We start from the raw sequence: 16,547 nt of genomic DNA on the forward strand, positions 1-16,547 counted from the left end.
CAAAAGGGGAACCCATCCTCATTTGGGTGACATCAAGAGTGTGATTATACTCTATAAAACAATACAAAACACCAGAGAGTGAGAACTAACATGAGCACTGGAGTGTAAGATAATGAGTAATGTCATAATCTTCATGAGGTGGACACGACTGGAGCTGGCGCAACCTCGGGATGGTTAGAGAAAGAGAACCAGTTTAGAGGAATTAGCGTAGCTGCTGCTCATGATATTAACAAGCACAAAATGTGCATGTGATCAGATGTACTGGAGCACAAGGTTATGATATGTGATGTCTGTGATGTGTAGGCCTTGATAAAAAGATACCAATCAGAGAATGGAAAAATGCTGACACTATTCTGGGCCATCTAGCTGCCCTGTGAGGCAAATATGAAATTGGATTGGTTAAAGAATCAGAGCTAATTATTAAGAGACTATGGTGAAAGAGCCAGCACTACAGACTCTGAAGGCCTTGGGCAGATTAGATTGACATGGCAGCACATAGAGGCTGAAATCTGATTGACAAAAATTCTAACATCCACAAACACGTACTGGAAGCAGTGCAGCCAAGAGAAACTCTACAAAATAAAGGGAATAGATGGTTGGGAATAAATTAATACAATTTTATGAAAGAAATATTAGAATTTAGGTTGTAAATGTAGGTCAGTTCTTCTGATAGTGTTTAGGCCGAGCAGAGAGGGCTTTGCTGGCTCTGACTGCCCGACACTGGAATATTGTGATTGCATCATGAAAAGCTTTAGTCCTCCAATCCAGATCAATCAGTGTTGTGTGGTCTGTGTAAAGAACCAGGATGGGATCCTAACTGGAACAATCTAGCACCAGACTAAAGCTAGAACTTCAAAAAGTGTTGTCCCTATGATCTTTAGTTGGTAGTAACTTAACATGGTAGACTTTTAGACATATTGTAAAGATATAGAGTAAGAGCCTTTAATTGTCACATCTATTATGGCACAATTCTTTCTTCAGGGTTTAGGGTCAGCCGTAATACAGCACTCCTGGAGCAGAGAGGGTTAACGGTTTGGCAGTGCTGGAGCTTGAAACCCCCAACCTTCAGATCAGTAACCCAGTTCATGACAAAAGAAATTGTGAAGTGCAACTACAAAAAAAAAGGAGGATGAAGTAAAAAAAAAAAAAAAAAGAAGTGAACAAAAAGAAACTATATTTCCAAAACAGAAACAAAAAGAACATGCAGTCAAATGGCAAACTAAACTGATCCTGTTCACAGGTGAGGGTCGTGGGAAAGTGTAGTGTAGCACACAATCCCTGATCATCCAGGATGTCAAACAGCACTTCTTTTAGGGGGATTTGTGAAATAGTGGAGATTGAAAATCTCTTACAATGCTCCACAGTTTTTTTTCACACTACTGGAAAAAAAACCCAAGTACAAAGGTGTGGAAATGTCTGTCACATACAAACCCACAAGAGAAGCGAAATAGCTGGAAGAGATCTTGTGTGAAAGTTCTGTGTGAAAATCACCTGACACGACATACACCACCGCTCACACTTTGATCCTGTGAGGTTATTTATAACACAGCAGGTCTTCTGAACCAACTGCATGCAATTTGCAGCATGTATATGAGCTTTCAGACCATTTCTCTTTATCTCCTAAACATTTCATATGTGAAATACTGAACCACATGCAATGCACATGTCTCTCAGCAGGATGTTTTGCATTTAAACACATACAGTATCTCATTCAAAGGCCTTTAAAAGATGCTTCTTTTTTTTTAAATCTAAATGAATAACTGGTGTAATATTTTATTATAACACATCCTATTATTATACTGAAATAGTTTAATTTACCTTTTTTAAAAAGTAATATAAAAAGCAAGGATTTTGAAAAGACAATGTCATGTGACTGTCTGAAGGATTCAGATTGTCCTGCATGTTGTGGCTGTTTTGAACTACAAAAGCAAAGCAGGGTCATACTCTTATATATGTAATAAAAAAATAATAAATACATTTGTTTGAACATCTTGAATTGTATATGAATATTTTTTTATAGCCGAGATATTTTATTTTCTAAAGCGCCATTTTATGCTGCGCTCGTTACACCACTAGGGGAGCTCACGCGCCTGCCTGCGTGTCGTTATGGAAACGTGTCACGCAAAACTAAGCGGAGACGCTAACGGGTAACTACTGCACCTGGAACTCCTGCTGAGGTTCAGAACATTCTATCAGAGGTACAGTTTCATCTAAAATACATTTCAGTCTAATTGTTTTACATTCTGCAAAGCGTGTTTACTTTCTGCTTCGATATATAACCTAGATAATTAATTCATCCAGTCCATCTGTCTGTCTGTCTGTCCGTCCGTCTGTCTGTCTGTCTGTTTGTCTGCCTGCCTGCCTGTCTGTCTGTCTGTTTGTCTGCCTGCCTGCCTGCCTGTCTGTCTGTCTGTCTGTCTGTCTGTCTGCCTGCCTGCCTGTCTGTCTGTCTGTCTGTCTGTCTGTCTGCCTGCCTGCCTGCCTGCCTGCCTGCCTGTCTGTATGTCTGCCTGTCTGCCTGTCTGTCTGTCTGTCTGCCTGTCTGTCTGTCTGTCTGTCTGTCTGTCTGTGTATCTGTGTATCTTTCTGCTTGCTCATTTGTCTGTCTATCTATCTGTGTCTGTGTATATGTGTCTGTCTACACTCAGGAAAATAAATTGTTTAATTTAATAAACTTTTTATGTCAACAGGTTGTATGGAGCTGAGTTCATTTTCATACATTGTAAGTAGCATTGTTCAGTTCAGTAAACTTCAGTTCACTTTACAATGTGAGTTCTTAATCAGTTCAGTTAATACATTTTTAACCTAAAATTCATATTTTTACATTCAGTAAAAACAAATGATCCAGTTTCATTGATACAAGATTATTTACTGTATAATGCATTCAATAAACAACTGGTTTCACTAAGTAAGACTGAATAAGTTTTGCTAAATCTTCACTGTGTTAAAACTGACTTCAAATATCAAAATCCAAAACTTTACTCTCCTTCTTCAAAAAAAGAACAATCAATAAACTTTAGTTAAGCATTGTGCCTAAAATACTCACATACAGGTTTGATATTAATCCCTATTTAAAATATGTGGAAATGTATTTTTCTAATCTCTATCTCCTTTAAATTGGAGGAAAAATAAAATGTTAGCTAAGAATGGAATATTTCAAATGTGTTTCATAACACAACCAACAATGAGGGGAAAAAAAGCAAAAATCTGTGTTGTAAAAGAGCAAGTATTTTTGAAGCCTTTAATGATGGTGATATCTTTGATATCTTTGATTTTCATTCTTGTGAACCTTTTACATATAAGATTTAAAAAAATGATGAATTCAACAGAATATACTTGTTCCATAGCTGAAAAGATGCTTATGATCTTCTGTCACTATTCCTTTCTTTTTGAGAACCGGGGTTGAGAAGTGATCAAGCTGACCCAAATTTGGACACAAAAAAACCCCTTTTGTAATTCTGCTGAATTTCACAGATGACAGTTGTTTAAAAATAACATTAATCTAAGTTGCTCTGGAAAAGGTTATCTGTATCTGTTACACACAAATATACAAAATCAATAAACACACAACTACAAAATTGTTACAGATAAATATAAACCTGAATTACGTTTAAAGGATTTCAATACATAATTAAAGTTACATATACCCATCCAAGTAGCTCATCACAGGAAACGATAAAAGACTTGCACATGTGTTTAAAACGAGTTGTCATTCTGTCACAGACATACACAACAACAGTGATTAATATGAAGAAGTCTAGACTCTGGGTAGACCATGGAAAGATGCGCAGAATTAGAGCTGAGGATCTGGAGTGGTCTTTAGTTTTGGTGCCTTCACTGACACAACTTTGTCTTGATCACATTGTACAACATTTTGAAGGTAATCTTATTATTAGTTTTTGAAGACCCACTGGACAGAACAATGCTTAATAATTTTTCGCATTCTTTTAAAAATTTTTTTTTTTTTGCTTATGCTCTGATTCATTACAGATAATCCCATTCTTGAGGAACTTCCACCCAAACATAAGGCTTCTGTCCTGCTAAAGCTGCCTACAACTCTGCCTCTGACCACAACAGCAAACCTGATCTGTGATGAGGATTACTGGAAGCGTTGCTGTCTGAAACGCTGGAGATTGTGCGATGTGTCTGAATATGGCAACAGCTGGAAGCGGATGTTCTTCGAATGTCATCTAGAGAACATAATTGAACATTATGTCCCAGACGTGACTGACAACAATTCGGTTCTTGAGCTCGTGCCGCTGTGCAGAGACTTTGTGAAGAGACTGAGGATCTCTCAGCTCCTTCCACCAGTTAAGGAACCAGAGGTATTTGAGGAGAACGACAGTGTGGATTCGGTCAGCAACCCTGAGGAGGCCTCATTGGATCATTTTGATTTCCGAATTCTGCTGGACAAATTGACTAACCTGAATGAGCTGCAGTTGGTTTACGGTGTAAAAAACTGTGGCATGAACTTTGAGTGGCCTCTTTTTCAGTTTACCCTCCGTGATTGTCAGTCATTGGCTGAGGCTGTGAAATCCTGCAAATCCTTGAAGGTTTAAATCTATTTCCAGCTTTTCTCTTTAAATGACATTTCATCACTTGGTTTCAGTGAAGGCATAAATTACATATTCTAATGTACACTCTCAACATTGTTTAGCACTAAAAGACAGGTCCATATTACAGGCATAGATGCTGATGATCTCATTCTGCACATGAGCTATAAATCCACAGAGCTATAAGTCCAAGCTAAATTACTGCAAGGTATGTTTGCTTCTGAGTAGTATGAGACCATGGAGTAGTGGCTTCTGCACACACTGTTGCATTTCTGTAAAATGTCTATCAATGTTGCAGAAGTGGGCCGGGCACAATGCATTTAGAATTAGATTTGATCAGCCAGAGCTTGATTGGATCTTATATAGGCATAGATTCTGTACTATGCTTTCTTCATGCTAATGCTAGTGATAATGTCCCCACAAACAGAACCGTTTATTTTGGAAAAAAATGTTTTATCACATTAATAGCATATACAACTCATTTCAAACCTGGGTGCATATTTCGCTCCCAAACCACGTCTCAGCTTTTACACCTACTTCATTACTAAATTATGTTACAGTTAATGTACGATCTCCTGCTTTGGGCTCTGTCCTGTGACTCTTCCCTTATGTGTTTACTCTGTTTGCACTTTGTATCTTACAGGTTCTCCGAATAAATCGAAGCCTGATGGACGATCAGAAGTGTCGCCTGCTGGTTAACCACCTTCTGGATCATCCATCCTTGCTGGAGCTCGACTTGTCACACAATATTATAGGAGATGGAGGGGCAAGAGCCATCAGCAAACTCCTCAACCACAGCCGTCTAGAGGTGCTAAACATTTATGACAATCGGATCAGTGGACCAGGAGCCCAAGCCTTAGCCCACGCCCTCTCTAAAAACACCTCTCTTGTCTCATTCAACTTGAGACTGAACCAGCTGGGGGATGAAGGTGGTCAGGCTATAGCTCAAGCCTTGCTAAAAAATCAGACTCTGGTAAACCTACATTTAGGAGCCAATGAGATGACGGAGCCCACAGCCTCAGCATTCTCACAGGTCTTAGTATGTAACATGGCACTAAAGAATCTCAACCTGTCCTGCAACAAAATGGGAATGGTGAGTTCTGTACATCAGATCTTCTTGTGTTTCTTTTCAAATGCAGGCGTTCATGTTTGACACTGGTTTTTGGGACTTTCTAAAATACAATACAATGTGGGATTGATTAGTGTTTTCTTCCGGAAACAGTACAGAGGACATTGTGGCATGTCAAAATGGATTCAAAAGTCTGACAGCACATTGAAAATCTGTAATTTTTGTACATTTTTAATAAAAGCATTTTAATACCCATGAATGTTTGGACCCAATGTTATAATCACAGCTATGTAAGTTAAACTTGTACGCATCCCATTATTTATAAAACATCTGGCACTCTTCTTCTTCTTCATGCTATTTAGGATGGAGGGAATGTCCTGGAAGAAGGGATGTCGCACAACAGCACCCTGTTGGAGTTTGATATTCGCCTCACTGAAATGAGCTTGGAGAGTGAGCGCTGCATCCGCGAGGTCCTGTGCACCAATCAGGACAAAGTCCAGCGCGAAGACACACGGGACAAACCAAACAGACCAGCAAATTAGCGCTTGTGCTGGTATGAATGAATGACAAACACACGATTTGTCAAATGTTTACTGTATATATTGAATAGTTACCTTTCCTAATTGTAAGATAGATAGATAGAAGAAAAAGAAATCACAGAAGTGATTATTATAATACATGAAAATGGCACAGGAGAATCTCACTTTAGTAATTCTCTCATTATAGATTCACAATAAATAAATAAATAAATACATACATATTAACATAGAGCACTGTTGTTTTGTTTTTTTCCCCTGTATTCTTAGTTATAATATATTTGATGGTGCTTATATCAGTTTGCATTTTTAAAACAGGTCCTATAACTTTTTTTTTTAAATCTTTTAATTTATTTATAGATTTAAACAGAATTCTGTACTGCAGGTTTGTAATCTAAGATTAAGTCTAATTTTATTGTACCCTATCAGGTAAAATGTATGTCTTAGTAGTTTTGTTTCTCAGAATACTGGAGGTCTGTTGTGTTTCTGGGGAAAAATAAAGTCGCAATCAAACAAATTATTGCTTGTGCTGATTTGGAGTAATAGAAATATCTATAATTTATACTATTCGTTCATGGTTGCAAATAGCTAATAGTATCTACAGTAATTATACATATAAAACATGGCACAGAAAGCATAGCATTTGACTTGATTTCAATTATTCTGATATTACAGACAAACCACTTTTTTGTCCTACCTGTATGTTTAATGGTCACATGCTCAGGTGGGGTGATTTTATCACCTTGTGTTGTTAAAACAGATCATAACAAAATAGCATGAAACTTTTCAGTGGAATGTTTTGTTCTAATATAAAATATATGGAATTATATACATAACAAAAAAGTGTGAAACAACTAAAAAATGTCATATTCTAGGTTCTTCAAAGTAGCCACCTTTTGCTTTGATTACTGCTTTGCACACTCTTGGCATTCTCTTGATGAGCTTCAAGAGGTAGTCACCTGAAATGGTCTTCCAACAGTCTTGAAGGAGTTCCCCGAGAGATGCTTGGCACTTGTTGGCCCTTTTGCCTTCACTCTGCGGTCCAGCTCACCCCTAAACCATCTCGATTGGGTTCAGGTCCGGTGACTGTGGAGGCCAGGTCATCTGGCGCAGCACCCCATCACTCTCCTTCTTGGTCAAATAGCCCTTGATGCCTTCAGTGTGACTCCACAATTTTCATAGTCATGAAAATAAAGAAGACTCTTTGAATGAGAAGGTGTGTCCAAACTTTTGGTCTGTACTGTATATATATATATATATATATATATATATATATATATATATATATATATATATATATATCTGCTTCCAGGCATCGTATAATGTGAATATCTAAGCTATTTGCATAAGTGAGTCGGACGCAGTTGGCAGGTGACAGTGCAGCTTCTTTGAAGAAGTGACTATGTAATACTATCCACTTCTGACCTTGTATCCAATAGGCCGATAGTTATGATTCCAGCAGTTGTCACTTTATTGGTAAGAGTATAAGTTTCTCCCAGGCAAAAAGATTTCAAAGCCGACTGGGGTTTCAAGATGTGCCTTTCAAGCTACACTGCCTTCAGAATGTATTCAGACACCCTTCCCTTTTTTCTTTTTTCTTTTTCAATTTTGTTATGTTGCAGCCTGATGCTAAAATCGTTCAAATTCATGTTTCTCATTAATCTACACTCAGCACCCCGTAATGACAAAGTGAAAACAGAATTCAAGAAATCTTTGCAAATGAATAAAATATGAAAAACTGAAATATATGTAAATAAACATGCAACAACACTTGAAATTTACCTAAGGTGCCTCCTATTTCTTTTGATTGTTGCTGAAATGTGTTTACACCTGGATGTTTTATTTTACCTGTGGTTAATTAGATTAATTGGACAATGATTTGGACATGTCTTTAGAAGACCTTACAGCTGACAACCAGTGGTACCCAGATATATTTATTCTCTGTCAGAGAAGTCTGGCAGAACTCTTAATGGAGGAATCGCCACCAAAAAGCCATACCTTCAAAATGGAAACAGAAAAGGCAGCAGGTGCTCTGTACTGATGAGTCTGGAAATATTTGGCTGAAGAAAAGGCAAGTTGCTTGCCAAAGGGCAGGAGAGCAGTGCAATAGTAAGTGTCTGCAGGCAACAACAAAGCATGATGGACAGCGTTTCTACAGATGGAGATTTGTTCAGGAATAATGCTGAGAAAAACTGGCAGATACTTATCCATCATGCAATACCATCAGATTGGCACCGAATTTATTATGCAGCAAGACAAGGACCCCAAACATACAGCAAATGTAATTAAGAACTATCTTTAGCATAGAGAAGAACAAGGAGTCCTGAAAGTGATGGTTTGGTCTCCACAGAGCCCTGATCTACATATCAAGTCTGTCTGGGATAACACGAGGAGACAGAAGGATTTAAAGCAGCCTACATCCACAGAAGATCTGTGGTCAGTTTCCCAAGGTGTTTGGAACAACCTACCTGCCGAGTTTCTTCAAAAACTGTGTGCAAGTGTTTCTAGAGGAATTGATATCAGTCACAACAAATTTTTATTTGATTTGATTTTGTTAATTTGCTTTACATTTTATTAATTAATAAATATAAACTATGAGTTTTAAAGCATTCTCAGTTTACAGATTTTGAATGAATTGTAATTGTTCTGTTTTCACTTTCGTCACTGAAAGAATTAATCAAATTGAACTTAAAATAAACTTAAAATACATGAGTTTGTAATCCAATTTGTAATGTCCAAGAAATGGAAATCAACATCAATCAAAAAGTTCGAATAAATTTGTGTGGATTTAATAACTGTTTTTTCATTCCACAATGGCTGACAACTGATTTGGTTGCAGATGTATTTACGTGACATTCACAAGAAGGACTTTTTAAGAAAAGCTGGAAAAGTTGTAAGGAAAAGTCAGCAAAAATCGGTTCTTACGCTTTTTTTTTTTATAAACCATTTACACTTTTGCATTTACTTTCCCATATGATTTGTAAAAAACAAAACAAAAAAACCCACACTATTTGTCTTAATTTCAAATCCCCAGGAAAAACACAATGCACGGTGGGGAAAAAAGCACGGAAACCCGGGGTCATATGGATGCTTTTGCTAGAGATGTATGTGAGAGGTGCAGCTGTGGCTGCAGTGAAAAGAGACTGGTTGATTTGTGTTTATTGCTTTAGTAATGACATTCACTCTCACTGTATGAGATTCCTGTCTGTGTTGCTGCACTCAGTTATGCTGTGTTTCTGTATAATATTGGTGGTTTCTATAGCAGGTGCATCATAATGATAGACTGATTCAGGTAGGACACTACTGAAGGCCTTGGTGTGTAATGCATGGACAACAGTGTAAGGGAATGAGAAAATGAAAATAATCATCATGAAATATCATTACTTGTGGACAAGGCATTGAATGGTGTTCAACACATGACAGGAAAGCATTTCTTTACTCAATGACCTTTAGCGATGATCCGTAAAGACCTTGATACTGCATCTCGATTAAGCAAGGCAATATGAAATCCTGGCTGATGGAGATCAGCTTGAGATAAGGGACGATAAACGACCTTATTAAATGAATCCGCCATGTCCTCTCCCAACGCAAGCGTCTGTTACGTTTGCATTTCGTCTGAACGAACAACAAAGCTGGAAGTGAAATAAAGTAAACGTGGATGGCTGACTTCCTACCAAACTACCTCATCATTGTGTTCCACATCACTTTCCATAACAGACTCGTTCAAGTCAACCGGAAACTCAAAAACAGTGTCACGTAACTCTGGTGTACGTCACAACCCTAAACGTCATGACGTCAAACACCTTCTTTATTTACAATCTTGTCATACTACTTATTATACCTAATGGCCACGCCCCTTTTCAACGCTAAACCATAATACAAGTGCCGGACACAATTTGTATTTTTTCCCCTACATTTGAAAAGCTTTTTATATTTGTTTACAACTATATTTAAATGATCTGGTAATACTTATAGGCATTTTTCTTTTCTAATGCGCATTTTCTATGTACTGAGGTAGCTCGCGCGATAGCTTGTATGTCGCCATGGAAACGTGTCACGTGCCTATGGAGCTCAGCCTAAGCGGAGACGCTAACGATTAGCTGGTGCACCTGTAACTTCTGCTGAGGTTCAGGAGAAAAGTCTATCAGAGGTACAGTTTCATCTAAAATAAATGTCAGTCTCTTTGTTTTACAGTATAAACGGTGCATTCGGAAAGTATTCAGACCCCATTCACTTATTTCCCGTTTATTTTGCAGCCCGATACTACAGTTGGTCAAACGGATTTATTTTCTCATTAATCTACACTCAGTACGCAAAAACATAATTCTAGATAATAATAAAAACACTTAATATCACATGTATAAAAGTATTCAGATTCTTCACTCGGTGCTTAGTTAAAGCCCCTTTCGCATCAATTACAGTGTTTTTTGGATGTACACACCTGGATATAGAGATTTTCTGCCATTCTTCATGGCAAATTTTCATGCTGGTTCAGTTTGCATGGGGCCCATCAGTTTACAGACACTTTCAGGTGGTCTCTCCAGAGATGTTTATAGAGTTCGAGTCAGAGCTCCTCCCAGGTCACTCTAGGACATTCACAGAGTTGTCCCTAAGCAAATTGTCCTGGTTGTGTGCTTAGGGTTGTTGTCATGTAGAAAGGTTAACCTTCAGCCCAGACTGAGGTCGTGAGCTTTGTGGATTTTATTAAGGATATCTCTATACTTTGATATCTCTGTACTTTGCTCCATTCAGCTTGACCTCAACACTTACCAACTGCCAAGTCCCTGCTGCAGACAAACACCCCCACTGAATGATGATGCCACCATCATGCTTTACTTTTGGGATGGTTTTTGGGCAGCATCTGATTATCTCCAGACATAATGTTTAGATTTGAGGCCAAACAATGCAATCTTGGTTTCATCAGACCAAAGAATCCTGTTCCACACAGTATAAGAGTCCTTCAGGTGCCTGTTGGCAAACTCTAAGCACGCTTCCAGGGGTTTTGCCCTGAGGAGAGGCTTTTGTTTAGCCACTCTGCCATAAAGTCCAGATCAGTGGAGGACTGTATTGATGGTTGTACTTCTGGAACTTTTTGTTTCATCTCTAAACAGGATCTACAGAGCTCAGTGACCATCAGGTGACCAGCTCTTGGAAGAGTGTGGGTTGTGCCACACTTTTTCACAGTATTTGTTTCCTTTAAAAGCCTTGTCTCTGAGTACTGCAGGCAATTCCTTTGACTTGGTTTTTGCTCTGATATGCATTGTCATTGTCAGCTGTGAGGCCTTCCATGGAGAGGTGTGTATTATTCCAAATAATGTGTAATCAGTAAGCTTTTTCACAGTTGGACTCTAATCAATGTGTAATAACATTTCAGCGGTGATCAAGAGAATTGGGAGTCACCTAAAGTAATTGTTGCAAAGGGTCTGAATACTTATGTAAATGTGATATTTAATTATTTTAATAAAAAATTTTTTATAAAAAAATGTATTTATAAAAAAATACACTTTGTATTATATTGATTAAATTGAGTAATCAAATAAATTAGCACAAATTAAATTGATTACACAACATTAAATAAATGGAAAAATGTAACTAAAAAGTTTACATTTAATGTAAGTAAGTGTGTGTGTGTGTGTGTGTGTGTGTGTTGTGTTTTTACATTATTAAACTATATTTAATTTTCTAAAAATATGATCAAGTTAACTGTTCTTATTTCAGCATACTTTTACGATCTTGCATGTTTCTTGAACGCACACATTTGTTATTTATTTATACGTTCATTTTATTGATTCATAAATAAATTCATTCCTTCTGTCCTTCGTTCATTCATTTACTCCCTCGATATGCAGAATTGTCAGGATTTTCTCCTTTTAAGAGAAATTCTTGAAGTTGGACATAAAATGAAAAAAAAAACAAAAAACATATCGCTTTGCACCTGCGCACTACAAACCGTGTTTCTGGTATGGATTGAGTAGCCACAGTCACACGCAAGTGCAAGGCAGAGACAAAACAAACGTAGGGTCCCCCACTTATAATGCTCGTGAGAGAAATCCGATTTTACTATCTTAGCACGTGAAAGAAGAATTGCATTTGGTGCACATATGCGTGTACTGTTACACACCTAATAGATATATTAATCTGTCTGTCTATCTGTCTGTCTGTCTGTCTGTCTGTCTGTCTTTCATTCTGTCACAGACATACACAACAACAGTGATTAATATGAAGAAGTCTAGACTCTGGGTAGACCATGGAAAGATGCGCAGAATTAGAGCTGAGGATCTGGAGTGGTCTTTAGTTTTGGTGCCTTCACTGACACAACTTTGTCTTGATCACATTGTACAACATTTTGAAGGTAATCTTATTTTTTCTAATTATTATTACAAACATAGAAATGAGTTTTTGAAGACCCACTGGACAGAACAATGCGTAATAATTTTTCTTATTCTTTTAAAAATACTTTTTTTTTTGCTTATGCTCTGATTCATTACAGATAATCCCATTCTTGAGGAACTTCCACCCAAACATAAGGCTTCTGTCCTGCTAAAGCTGCCTCCAACTCTGCCTCTGACCACAACAGCAAACCTGATCAGTGATGAGGATTACTGGAAGCGTTGCTGTCTGAAACGCTGGAGATTGTGCGATGTGTCTGAATATGGCAACAGCTGGAAGCGGATGTTCTTCGAATGTCATCTAGAGAACATAATTGAACATTATGTCCCAGACGTGACTGACAACAATTCGGTTCTTGAGCTCGTGCCGCTGTGCAGAGACTTTGTGAAAAGACTGAGGATCTCTCAGCTCCTTCCACCAGTTAAGGAGCCAGAGGCATTTGAGGAGAACGACAGTGTGGATTCGGTCAGCAACCCTGAGCAGGCCTCATTGGATCATTTTGATTTCCGAATTCTGCTGGACAAATTGACTAACCTGAATGAGCTGCAGTTGGTTTACGGTGTAAAAAACTGTGGCATGAACTTTGAGTGGCCTCTTTTTCAGTTTACCCTCCGTGATTGTCAGTCATTGGCTGAGGCTGTGAAATCCTGCAAATCCTTGAAGGTTTAAATCTATTTCCAGCTTTTCTCTTTAAATGACATTTCATCACTTGGTTTCAGTGTAGGCATAAATTACATATCACACTAATGAGCTATAAATCCACAGAGCTGTAGGTCGGGGCAAATTGAATGCAAGCTTTAGAGTATGTTTGCTTCTGAGTAGTATAAGACTTTGGATTAGTGGCTACTGAACACACTGTTGCCTTTCTATAAAATGGATTCAAATTTAAATGAGCCAATTGATCAGCCAGAGCTTTTATCGGGTTTAATTCAGGCATAGATTCTTCATGCTAATGCTGGTGATAATGTCCTCACAAACAGGGACATTAACAGAACAATTTATTTAATGAATGTTTTGCTGTATTTGTTGCATATACGGCTTATATTTTGATCCAGATGCATATAATTAAGATGTGCACATTTAAACCTGAGGAAAATTACATTACAATAGTGTTTTATACAACATCTTTTTCATTGAAGTCCCTAGTATTACATATACTTTATATTACTGTAAAATTCTTTATTCACATGCCTTAGCTTGTTAGTAGGTTGGGATCAGAGTAGAGGATCTGCTGTTAAGAGACTGGGAGTCACTGCTGGTGTTTGAGCCTCAAAAATAGAACCTTTAACCCACTGGTTCTCAAACTTTTTCAGCAGGAGGCCCCCTTGTGTAGAGTGAATCCTTTTGTGTCCCAAAACAGAAAAAAACTCCCAATGACGCAAAACATCTTTAAACTTGCACGTTTACTTAAACATGTTTAGATTGTACCAAAAACAATTGAATTTGTATTATTTCTCTGAATTCTCTTATTTCTCTGATTTTTTTAATTCTACATTTTATAAAATACACTAATACACCAACGGAGGTTTTGGGGATGTTTCAGTGTTGTGTGCTACATTAAATTTATATTATTTTATAATCTTTGAATATTTTTTTATTCATCCCCCCAAGTGACATCTGGTGTCCCCCAGTTTAAAACCACTGCTTTAACAACTGAACTGTAACTTGTGTTTTGACACCTAGGTGCTATTTTGTGATCAGAAAAGACTGTTGCTCCATTGACACACACTATATGCCAAAAGTATTGGGTCACCTGGTCATAAGTACGGTATGTGGTTTCTGAGCATTGCATTCCACATTTCTTCCCAATTTGCTCATATAATTACCTCCACTATTCTGGGAAGATGTTTCACTAGATTTTAGAGAGTGTTTGTGAATATTTGTGTTCATCAGCCACAATGGTATTACGAAGGCAGGTACTGATGTAGGTGAGGAGACCTGGGGTGCAGTCAGAGTTCCAATTCATCTTAAAGGTGTTCAGTAGGGATGAGATTAGAGCTTTATTGCAGGCCTCTTAAGATCTTCCTCTCTAAACCATGTAAACCAGATCTTCAAGGAGCTCACTTTGTGCACAGGGGCATTGCCAGGCTGGAACAGGTTTGGGTTTCCAAGTTCAAGTGAATGCAAAATTTTATTATAGCGCTTCTAAAGACGTCCTGTACAATTAAGTGCCTCCAGATTTGTTGTAACAGTTTGGAAAATAACCACATGTGGCAGGAAAGGTCAGGTGTCCCAATACTTCTGCCATACTGTATAGTGTAGTTTTAGTGCTATTTAGTGTATTCTTTATCTCCCCTTATGGTAATTGGTTTTGTGTTTACTCTGTTTGCACTTTGTATCTTACAGGTTCTCCGAGTAAATCGAAGCCTGATGGACGATCAGAATTGTCGCCTGCTGGTTAACCACCTTCTGGATCATCCATCCTTGCTGGAGCTCGACTTGTCACACAATATTATAGGAGATGGAGGGGCAAGAGCCATCGGCGAACTCCTCAACCACAGCCGTCTAGAGGTGCTAAACATTTATGACAATCGGATCAGTGGACCAGGAGCCCAAGCCTTAGCTCACGCCCTCTCTAAAAACACCTCTCTTGTCTCACTCAACTTGAGACTGAACCAGCTGGGGGATGAAGGTGGTCAGGCTATAGCTCAAGCCTTGCTAAAAAATCAGACTCTGGTAAACCTACATTTAGGAGCCAATGAGATGACGGAGCCCACAGCCTCATCATTCTCACAGGTCTTAGTATGTAACATGGCACTAAAGAATCTCAACCTGTCCTGCAACAAAATGGGAATGGTGAGTTCTGTACAGATCTTCTTGTGTTTCTTTTCAAATGCAGGCGTTCATGTTTAACACTGGTTTTGGGACTTTCTAAAATACAATACAATGTGGGATTGATTGACATCAATGTAGACAATGTGACTTCAAAATGGGTCCAAAAGTCTGACACCACATTGAAAATCTATTTCAATCATTTTCCAAGAAAATAAACATGCAGTAGGTTTTTAGAATTTTGAAATATTCCAAAAAAGAAAGTGATTCTTTATTTGTAAATGTAAACATATTTCACTTCCACATTTCCTGTTCAAACTGATGGTTCCTGTTTAATTGTAAGCAGTTTGCTTTGAAGAAAAGGTCAGATTTTCATCAAGCCTGATCTCTTCTATTGAAGCACTTGTTCAGTCAGCACTCTAATACATTAGATCTAAAATAAAGTATAAGGTTTTACCCATGTCCATGCAATTTCAGCGCAAGTGCATTGGGTCATTAGCAAAAAGTGGACAGGCCAAATCCTAACTTTAAAATTCAACAAAGATTCAAAGGTCCCGAAGTTGACAATAATAACATTTGTAATGAAAATTTTTTAAATACTGCTACAACAGAAGAATTTTAGTGCCAATAGACTTTTGGACCCAATGTTATATTCTAGCACATTTTAACACAGCTATGTAAGGTAACCTTTTTTTATTTTTATAAAAAAAAACATCTGCCATTTAGACAAGCCGTTCAATAAAAGTACTGTCTTCTTTTTTTGTGGTGTGTAGGATGGAGGAAGGTTCTGGAAGAAGGGATGTCACAGAACAGCACCCTGCTGGAGTGTGATATTCGCCTCACTAAAATGAGCTCAGAGAGCGAGTGCCGCATCCGTGAGGTCCTGTGCACTAATCAGGACAATGCTGCCCTGCTGGTTTGAATCTAATATAAAATGTATTCTGCTTTACTCTTTAAAGGCTCTGTCCAGTTTTTTTTTAATATTGTAAACCCCAGAAATTCCAAAGAGCCGCTGCTGAAAGCTTGTGCAAGACCCAGATTGGATTCTGTTTTACGTTTATTCATTTAGAATTGGATTTATTAAATAGTTCATTTGAATAAAAATCCACTTATACTGCAACTGATGTAGTACTTATGGGTGATGGTAAAACTGGTTGTTATAAAGAGGTATTTTGTAGGAGAAGTTATAGGAATGTGTCTTGTAGTAGTTAGTAGTAGATATATCCT

The 16,547-nt window shown here is 37.8% G+C and overlaps 2 protein-coding genes across 3 annotated transcripts; both read left to right on the top strand.

Annotated features, from left to right (window-relative positions):
• The first annotated feature begins 2,025 nt into the window (after positions 1 to 2,025).
• LOC124377297 (dynein regulatory complex subunit 5-like) lies at positions 2,026 to 6,392 on the top strand. 2 transcript variants are annotated; one of them, XM_046836714.1, is made up of 6 exons: positions 2,026 to 2,198; positions 2,691 to 2,722; positions 3,724 to 3,880; positions 3,991 to 4,553; positions 5,197 to 5,646; positions 5,985 to 6,392. In XM_046836714.1, the coding sequence occupies exons 2-6, from the start codon at positions 2,696 to 2,698 to the stop codon at positions 6,162 to 6,164; spliced, it is 1,377 nt and encodes a 458-aa protein (XP_046692670.1). In that variant the 5' UTR covers positions 2,026 to 2,198; positions 2,691 to 2,695; the 3' UTR covers positions 6,165 to 6,392. The 2 variants fall into 2 exon arrangements, with proteins under 2 accessions (XP_046692670.1, XP_046692669.1); XM_046836713.1 differs by lacking the exons at positions 2,026 to 2,198; positions 2,691 to 2,722 and having other exon boundaries at positions 3,378 to 3,880.
• Positions 6,393 to 10,030: 3,638 nt separating this feature from the next.
• LOC124377298 (dynein regulatory complex subunit 5-like) lies at positions 10,031 to 16,440 on the top strand. The gene is given in 6 exon segments (XM_046836715.1): positions 10,031 to 10,308; positions 12,354 to 12,510; positions 12,649 to 13,211; positions 14,895 to 15,344; positions 16,094 to 16,103; positions 16,106 to 16,440. Coding segments are annotated over 5 exon segments (1,293 nt in total). The 5' UTR covers positions 10,031 to 10,308; positions 12,354 to 12,377; the 3' UTR covers positions 16,243 to 16,440.
• Positions 16,441 to 16,547: the final 107 nt, after the last annotated feature.

This window comes from Silurus meridionalis, chromosome 23 (assembly GCF_014805685.1).
Source record: "Silurus meridionalis isolate SWU-2019-XX chromosome 23, ASM1480568v1, whole genome shotgun sequence".
NCBI classification, from domain to species: Eukaryota; Metazoa; Chordata; class Actinopteri; order Siluriformes; family Siluridae; genus Silurus; species Silurus meridionalis.